Here is a 10,242-nt window from a genome sequence, read left to right on the forward strand (position 1 = left end):
ATTAGGCATAATAATGTGTTAATTCCACGACTGCATATATCGGTTGATATCGGTATCGGTTGATATCGGTATCGGTAATTAAAGAGTTGGACAATATCGGAATATCGGATATCGGCAAAAAGCCATTATCGGACATCCCTAGTTTGAAGTTATATTACATTTAATTCGGCCGTTATGGTGTCAATTGTTTTGTTTATATCATAATTGTAATATTTGAATGATGATAAATGAATGTGTTGTGGCAGTTGCGGATGTCACCAATGCAGTGGTTTGAAGAAACACTCGGTTGCTTTTTCAAACACACTTTTATCTGCCCACATAAGAATCCTAAACAGGAAGTGCTTGAAGTTGAACGGTAAAAACAAGTTTATGGTGTTTTTAATCTGCGCCAAATTTTTCCTCAGAATCTTCAACGAACTTGAAATGTTTTGCCAAGAGGATTCAGCGGCCTAGTGGTTAGAGTGTCCGCCCTGAGATCGGTAGGCCGAGTCATACCAAAGACTATAAAAATGGGACCCATTACCTCCCTGCTTGGCACTCAGCATCAAGGGTTGAATATGGCGGTTAAATCACCAAGAATGATTCCCGGGCGCGGCCACCGCTGCTGCTCACTGCTCCCCTCATCTCCCAGGGGGTGATCAAGGGTAATGGTTCAAATGCAGAGAATAATTTCGCCACACCTAGTGTGTGTGTGACAATCATTGGTACTTTAACTTAACTTATCATTTGTCGTGCGTACATTTTCAGGATGTGCTCGTTCCATTTTTGGCCAAAGTAAAACAAACAAAATTTTTTTGGGGGGAAGTTGTCTTTATTTTTTAATTATCATGCCGTGATTTTATCAGTCCGGAATAGATTTTCCTCCACGCGGGCCCCTGAGCTAAAATGAGTTTGACACCCCTGCAGTAGTGTTGTGTTTCCACCTTCCACCACAGCATCAGTTGCTATGTAGAGTGGCACTTTCCATCGTTTTCAGAATTGCAAAATTGAAAAACCACCCTGGAATGGGGGCCCATATGAATCCCTTCCCTACTGTAAGGTCCTGGCATGCTTGGCTAAATCATGTCGGGTTGACAACATGCAACAAGGAGCAGTTCCACAAACAACCCAGGATGCACGCCAATCATTCATCAAGTCAATAAAAACCTGCACGCTTCTTCCTCTCTCGCTGCTTCCTTTAAGTCGCTGGTTTGTTTGCATAGAAACTGAAAGTACATACACTGACTCACATACACACACACACACACACACACGTGTGTGTGTGAGGGCTGCTGGCCTGCACACACACTACATTCTAAACGGCCGCCAGGAAACACACTCGGTCGAGTTTGGGTGCCTGAAACCGATTCATCAATCTATCACGCCTTCCATAACCCACGGACAGGAAATAGGTTTTCCAAGGAGCGAGTGTGCGCGGGCGGAAGCAATAAAAGTGTAAAGGGAATTGGCGTACGTGGAAACCTCACCGAGGGGCGTGTCTTTAAGAGTGAAGGGCTGCGTTGGTTGGTGCACGCACGCACGCACGTCCCGCCCATTTCCTTACAGAGGAAGCTGCTGTTTGGAGACGTGCTCCAGGACTAGAATCCTCCGGTCTTTCTGTCCCGCCCGGCGCCCGGCGGGAGGAAAGATGGTGGTTGAGGCGTGGGGGTCCGCATCAGAAGAGAGTCCATTGTGAGCAAAGTGCAGCAAGAAGCAGCGCCAGGCCGCAGGGTCCTGGCCGGACGGCGGGCGGCGAGGCCCCGATCACCCGCACTGAGGGGGGCTTGGAGCCCTCCGTCCCGGGGCCGATGGATCCCACTTCACTGGAGCCTTTTGTGTGAGCTGTGAGAACAAGACGAGAGAGAAGCGCCATCACATTCACATCCCAGCAAAGGTTTACCGGCTATCAAGTTGATTGGAGAGAAAAAAAAAGAAGAAATATTGTGATTGAAATAAATGATAAATGATAAATGGGTTGTACTTGTATAGCGCTTTTCTACCTTCAAGGTACTCAAAGCGCTTTGACACTACTTCCACATTTACCCATTCACACACACATTCACACACTGATGGAGGGAGCTGCCATGCAAGGCGCTAACCAGCACCCATCAGGAGCAAGGGTGAAGTGTCTTGCTCAGGACACAACGGACATGACGAGGTTGGTACTAGGTGGGGATTGAACCAGGGACCCTCGGGTCGCGCACGGCTATTCTTCCACTGCGCCACGCCAAATAACGTGATGGTTTCATGGGAATAACGTCCTCATGGAGATTTGTTTATTTCCAACGTGCATACGGCTACTATATGGCGGTGTGTCTTAACCATCGTGAGCGCCCCACAGAGTGCCGCCCACAATTATCTGTTTCTGGTCCGTATGGGTAACACTTTAGTATGGGGAACATATTCTAAGTAACAAAGAGTTCATTTAGAGTTATTTGGCTAGGGTTAGAGGGTTAGGTTGTATAATAAGGCCATGCAGAATAAGGCATTAATAAGTACTTAATAATGACTAATTAAGAGCCAATATGTTACTAATTTGCATGTTAAAAAGCAACTAATTAATGGTGAATATTAGAGATGTCCGATAAATGCTTTAAAATGTAATATCAGAAATGATCAGTATCGGTTTCAAAAAGTAAAATTTATGACTTTTTAAAACGCCGCTGTGTACACGGACGTAGGGAGAAGTACAGAGCGGCAATGAACCTTAAAGGCACTGCCTTTGCGTGCCGGCCCAGTCACATAATATCCACGGCTTTTCACACACACAAGTGAATACTTGGTCAACAGCCATACAGGTCACACTAAGGGTGTATAAACAACTTTAACACTGTTACAAATATGCGCCACACTGTGAACCCACACCAAACAAGAATGACAAACACATTTCGGGAGAACATCCGCACGGTAACATAACATAAACACAACAGAACAAATACCCAGAACCCCTTGCAGCACTAACTCTTCCGGGACGCTACAATACACCCCCACCTACCCCCCTACACCCCCTACCTCAACTTCCTCATGCTTCCAAGCTGCTGTTTTGAGGCATGTTAAAACAAATTATGCACTTTGTGACTTCAATAATAAATATGGCAGTGCCATGTTGGCATTTTTTTCCATAACTTGAGTCGATTTACAAACCCTGCTTCCATATGAGTTGGGAAATTGTGTTAGATGTAAACATAAACGGAATACAATGATTTGCAAATCATTTTCAACCCATATTCAATTGAATATGCTCCGGCTTCCTCCCATCTCCAAAGACATGCACCTGGGGATAGGTTGATTGGCAACACTAAAATTGGCCCTAGTGTGTGAAATGTTGTCTGGCTATCTGTGTTGGCCCTGCGATGAGGTGGCGACTTGTCCAGGGTGTGCCCCGCCTTCCGCCCGATTGTAGCTGAGATAGGCTCCAGCGCCCCCCGCGACCCCGAAGGGAATAAGCGGTAGAAAATGGATGGATGGATGGATGCTACAAAGACAACATATTTGATGTTCAAACTGATAAACATCTTTTTTTTGCAAATAATCATTAACTTTAGAATTTGATGCCAGCAACACATGACAAAGAAGTTGGGAAAGGTGGCAATAAATACTGAGAAAGTTGAGGAATGCTCATCAAACACTTATTTGGAACATCCCACAGGTGAACAGGCAAATTGGGAACAGGTGGGTGCCATGATTGGGTATAAAAACAGCTTCCCAAAAAATGCTCAGTCTTTCACAAGAAAGGATGGGGCGAGGTACACCCCTTTGTTCACAACTGCGTGAGCAAATAGTCAAACAGTTTACGAACGTTTCTCAAAGTGCAATTGCAAGAAATGTAGGAATTTCAACATCTACGGTTCATAATATCATCAAAAGGTTCAGAGAATCTGGAGAAATCACTCCACGTAAGCGGCATGGCCGGAAACCAACATTGAATGACCGTGACCTTCGATCCCTCAGACGGCACTGTATCAAAAACCGGCATCAATCTCTAAAGGATATCACCACATGGGCTCAGGAACACTTCAGAAAACCACTGTCATTAAATACAGTTGGTCGCTACATCTGTAAGTGCAAGTTAAAGCTCTACTATGCAAAGCGAAAGCCATTTATCAACAACACCCAGAAACACCGCCGGCTTCTCTGGGCCCGAGATCATCTAAGATGGACTCATGCAAAGTGGAAAAGTGTTCTGTGGTCTGACGAGTCCACATTTCAAATTGTTGTCATGTTCGCTTCCGGACCAAAGGGGAAGCGAACCATCCAGACTGTTATCCACGCAAAGTTCAAAAGCCAGCATCTGTGATGGTATGGGGGTGCATTAGTGCCCAAGACATGGGTAACTTACACATCTGTGAAGGCACCATTAATGCTGGAAGGTACATATAGGTTTTGAAACAACATATGCTGCCATCCAAGCGCCGTCTTTTTCATGGACGCCCCTGCTTATTTCAGCAAGACAATGCCAAGCCACATTCAGCACGTGTTACAACAGCGTGGCTTTGTAAAAAAAGAGTGCGGGTACTTTCATTGCCCGCCTACAGTTCAGACCTGTCTCCCATCGAAAATGTGCGGCGCATTATGAAGCGTAAAATACGACAGCGGAGACCCCGGACTGTTGAACGACTGAAGCTCTACATAAAACAAGAATGGGAAATAATTCCACTTTCAAAGCTTCAACAATTAGTTTCCTCAGTTCCCAATCGTTTATTGAGTGTTGTTAAAAGAAAAGGTGATGTAACACAGTGGTGAACATGCCCTTTCCCAACTACTTTGGCACGTGTTGCAGCCATGAAATTCTAAGTTAATCATTATTTGCAAAAAAAAATAAAGTTTATGAGTTTGAACATCAAATATCTTGTCTTTGTAGTGCATTCAATTGAATATGGGTTGAAAAGGATTTGCAAATCATTGTTTTCCGTTTATATTTACATCTAACACAATTTCCCAACTCATATGGAAACGGGGTTTGTACAAAGCAATTAGCTACCGGCTGCCACCTACTGATATGGAAGAGTATTACACGGTTACTCTGCTGAGCTTTAGACAGCACCGACACTCAACAACACATCATTTGCAGACTATAATTACTGGTTTGCAAAAAATTGTTTTAACCCAAATAGGTGAAATTGGATAATCTCCCACGGCACACCAGACTGTATCTCATGCACAATGGTTGAAAAACACTGGTTTAGAGGAACTTGGACCACTGTAAACAAACATTTGACCTTGCGAGCAAACACCGGGGTCCAAACCTGTGATTGACACAACTGAGGCGTTCCTCAAGGCGCCCCTTTAAGTCCTCCCCTTTTTTGTTTTCGTAATGTGATTTATGTAACTAAGGTGTTTACTTCAAGTGCAATGAGTCGTCACGTGTTCAACTTATTTACTTGTACTAGTGGTGTTCCTCAAGGGTCCATTTTAGGTCCTTTCTTTTTCATCATTTGGGCTCTTCAACTGGTTCAAAAACCTCACATTTTTGCAGCAGATTCCTAAAAACACGAGAGGATCTTTGACCAGCTTTTTTTAAAAACGGCAGAGCACACCTGTAACTCTGACAACTAAATGAGATGTCCACTGTAGAGGATGCCTGTTCTCAGGAATATACAAAATAGGACTAACAGTGAAGGTCCTGAGATTTTTCTAGAAATGTGGCCCCCGAAACAATTTAGTTGAATATCCCTGCTGGAGGAAGAAGGCAACGTTGAAATACCGGGAGACTAAAGTCATTATTTGCAATTAAAAAAAACAATAATTTTTCAAATAATAAAGACATTTTATGAGGAGAAAAAATATAAATAATAATTTATGCTATAAAGAAAAATCTGGAGGCAAAAATCTGAATTTACCTTCTGGGACTAATAAAGTATTTCTGATTCTGAGGAAGCTCAGCCACCAGAATATTATGGCAACATTTAAAGTGTTTTTACACCGAGTTAGTGAAACTGGAAACATGGTACCACTGGTATTTGTACGGTGAAATTCTGGAAAATTAGATGCCAGTTTGACAGTAAGAAGGAGAAGAAAAATGGAACATTTAGGAGATAAAGACATCATGAGGTTACAAGAATAAAGTTAAAATATTAGGAGTGTACGGTCACAATGTAACGAGATAAAAAGTAACATTCCAAGATAATATTAACAAGCTATAATAATGGAAGTATAAAGTCGTATTATATGAATACAATCTTAATATCACATGAGTGAAGTCGTAATGTTATGAGAGTTTAGTTTATTTGGAACATGCGTGCAGACAACATGATACATCACACATGCATGCATACAACATGATAAATCACACATGCATGCATACAACATGATACATCACACATGCATGCATACAACATGATACATCACACATGCATGCATACAACATGATACATCACACATGCATGCATACAACATGATACATCACACATGCATGCGTACAACATGATACATCACACATGCATGCATACAACATGATACATCACACATGCGTGCATACAACATGATACATCACACATGCATGCATACAACATGATACATCACACATGCGTGCATACAACATGATACATCACTAGTGTTGGGTTAGTTACTGAAAAACAGTAACTAGTTACAGTTACTAGTTACTTTATTTCAAAAGTAACTCAGTTACTAACTCAGCTACTTACACCAAAAAGTAATGCGTTACAGTGAAAAGTAACTATTTAGTTACTTCTTCTACTTTTTAAAGCTCCCATTAATGCCCTTTTAGCCTTCATTTCAGTACTGTTATTGCACTGGAGAATAATACAATGTGTTGATCAACTTGACATACATTTGCATCACTGAACTCTGCTAAGCAATGTGCTCTACATACAACACACAAAGACAAAGATATGTTTCAAAGGGCCAATTTATTTCAGGCCAGAACAAATTGACAAAACTATTTTAAATAGCTGCAACATAACATACATAAGTAACAAACAGCATAATAACACTAACACTAACCACGTTAAACCCAGATTCCGAACTACTAAAGGTCTTAACTCATTCTCTTTCTATGCCACTTCAATATGGAATGCACTCCCAACAGGTGTAAAAGAAAGGGCATCTCTATCCTCCTTCAAAACCGCACTAAAAGAACACCTCCAGGCAACTACAACCCTAAACTAACACCCTCCCTTCCACATAATACCTCTTCGGATTGTAAATAATCAAATGTAGACACTTTTTCTTATACTTTCTGATCTCTCTCTCTGTGTCCACCACTTGCTGTACATATCCTACCAAGTCAGTCCTACACTGTTTCAATGTCCATTTCTCTGATGATGCAATTGTTGATGACTGAAGTGTTGATACCAACCAAACCTAACCCCCGTAACGTAAAATAACGCAGTAACGCATCATGTAGTAACGGTATCTGAGTTACTGAATATAAAAAATAACGCGTTAGATTACTAGTTACCGCCGAAACTAACGGCGTTACAGTAACGCGTTACTTTGTAACGCGTTAGTCCCAACACTGTACATCACACATGCATGCGTCACACATGCATGCGTACAGCATGATACATCACACATGCATGCATACAACATGATACATTACATATGCGTGCATACAACATGATGCATCACACATGCATGCGTACAACATGATACATCACAATGTCCAGTTTCTCTATTCAACATGTTTGAATAGGAGTAGGAAGAAGCAGAGCCCATTTTCCTTTACATAGCCTTAGCTGAAACTTTTGTTGACTTCCTGTTCTCAATGTATTCACAATGTATTCCATAAGTAATATCATTAAAAAATATATATATTAGTGAAGTAAGTTATATTTCATATGGTGAAATAAATAACTAGAAAATGAATGGCTGGATGAAATAAATTCAGAGGGTTTATCATGGTTCTTCTTCTTTGTACTTTGTAAACACTTTAAGTTTCTTGAATTGGATCCAGTTCATTTTATCAATCACTATACCTAGAAATTAGATTTAATTTACCTTTTCAATATCTACTCTGTCTATTTGTATTTGTGGTTGACTTTCTCTTCTACTGTTACCAAATATCATTATTTTAGTTTTACTGAGATTCAAAGATAGTCTGTTTTTGTCAAACCATCTTTTTAATTTCTTCAGTTATTATTTGTATTATCTTCTGTGTGTTCTCTCCTGAACAAAACACTGTTGTATTATCCATGAATAATACTAACTTTAAGTCTTTTGTAACTTTACAAATGTCATTTATACAATGATTGAACAAGGTTGGTCCTAGTATTGATCCCTGAGGTACACCACAAGATACAGTCATGGTCAAAAGTTTACATACACTTGTAAAGAACATAATGTCATGGCTGTCTTGAGTTTCCAATAATTTCTACATCTCTTATTTTTTTTTGTGATAGAGTGATTGGAGCACATACTTGTTGGTCACAAAAAACATTCATGAAGTTTGGTTCTTTTATGAATTTATTATGGGTGTACTGAGAATGTGAGCAAATCTGCTGGGTCAAAAGTATACATACAGCAATGTTAATATTTGCTTACATGTCCCTTGGCAAGTTTCACTGCAATAAGGCGCTTTTGGTAGCCACCCACAAGCTTCTGGTTGAATTTTTGACCGCTCCTCTTGACAAAATTGCTAAACTTGTTGGTTTTCTGACATGGACTTGTTTCTTCAGCATTGTCCACACGTTTAAGTCAGGACTTTGGGAAGGCCATTCTAAAACCTTCATTCTAGCCTGATTTAGCCATTCCTTTACCACTTTTGACATGTGTTTGGGGTCATTGTCCTGTTGGAACACCCAACTGCGCCCAAGACCCAACCTCCGGGCTGATGATTTTAGGTTGTCCTGAAGAATTTGGAGGTAATCATCCTTTTTCATTGTCCCATTTACTCTCTGTAAAGCACCAGTTCCATTGGCAGCAAAACAGGCCCAGAGCATAATACCACCACCACCATGCTTGACGGTAGATATGGTGTTCCTGGGATTAAAGACCTCACCTTTTCTCCTCCAAACATATTGCTGGGTATTGTGCCCAAACAGCTCATATTTTGTTTCATCTGACCACAGAACTTTCCTCCAGAAGGTCTTATCTTTGTCCATGTGATGTCAGATATAAGTATTAAGAAAAGAAAATACTAATATTAGAACAAATCACTGAATCTTACAAGGAACAGAAGAAATAAAATCCAACATAAAATGATTTTACCCCCTGAATATTCAGAGAAAGAGAGTATAGCTGAGTTAAATGTTGTGTCGAGGTTTTTAACCATTCAATTAACTTTTTGCCGCAAAATAAGTCATACTTAAGCCTCTTAATATGATTTTTTTATTCGAAAACAGAATGATTATCTAATCTCTTCTCACCCTGGGTGATCAAAAATACATTTTGCGATAGCACAGTGTCATGTCCCCATCTCTGCTGGGTATGTGTGATAAACGCCAGCCTCTGAAGAGAGTGAATGTCAGTGTTTTTCAATAATTGTTCTGGCTGACAATAGACAAAGACATCATTTATCCCAAATCTGATAGCTCCTATTGTTTCAGTGATAATGGGCTGCATCCCACCGGGGAGCAGTCAGAATGGAGAAGTCCAATGTGCAAATTCTAAATCACCCAGCTGGCTGATTAAAAGAGACAATTCCTGCCTGGATAACCAATTAAAGTCCAGACGACACTGCTTCCTACTAGTCAAAGTGGCTTTTTATCGGAAGGGCTGGGGGGAAAAAAATCATACTGCTGCTGTTTTTGCAAAGCTTTGTGAACTTTTGACATAAAACTCAATCGCAAGTGATAAAAATGTAGTCAGGAGGAAGCGAGGCAGCGCTAAATAAACTATGCAAGACCGACTGTCGTGTGAACAGCTGTTATAAGAAGTACCTGATGCCACATGTATGCCTACTGTATGTACTGGATATTCTACTGGGGACATCACTTAAGATCATGACAGTCAACAAAGGACAATGGATGACAGCATTTGATGCTTATGCTCGCACACAAGAGGCCATTGTTCTTCCGCCAATCAGCAGACTGCAGTGTGTTTACCCTTTAGGTACGACAGTGGAACCTCCATTTACGAACTTAATTGGTTCCTACATATACGTATATATATACACATATATATATATATATATATATATATATATCAGTGACGTGCGGTGAGGTTGATGGCTGGTGAGGCACTGACTTCATCACAGTCAGATTTACAAACATATGAACCCTAAAGAGTATCTTATTCACCTTTTGATTGGCAGCAGTTAACGGGTTATGTTTAAAAGCTCATACCAGCATTCTTCCCTGCTTG

The 10,242-nt window shown here is 40.8% G+C and overlaps 1 protein-coding gene across 3 annotated transcripts in view; it reads right to left on the reverse strand.

Moving 5' to 3' along the window:
• Positions 1-783: 783 nt before the first annotated feature.
• The window catches only part of gpc5c (glypican 5c), a 348,645-nt gene continuing 339,186 nt past the window's right edge, over positions 784-10,242 (reverse strand). For 2 of the 3 annotated variants that reach the window (XM_061979656.2, XM_061979655.2), the window contains one exon: positions 784-1,821. In XM_061979656.2, the coding sequence (XP_061835640.1) occupies positions 1,655-1,821 (167 nt within the window). In that variant the 3' untranslated portion in view covers positions 784-1,654. The remainder of the gene's footprint in view (positions 1,822-10,242) is intronic. The other variant, XM_061979657.2, reaches the window with a different exon arrangement.

This window comes from Nerophis lumbriciformis, linkage group LG19 (assembly GCF_033978685.3).
Source record: "Nerophis lumbriciformis linkage group LG19, RoL_Nlum_v2.1, whole genome shotgun sequence".
In the NCBI taxonomy this organism is placed as follows: Eukaryota; Metazoa; Chordata; class Actinopteri; order Syngnathiformes; family Syngnathidae; genus Nerophis; species Nerophis lumbriciformis.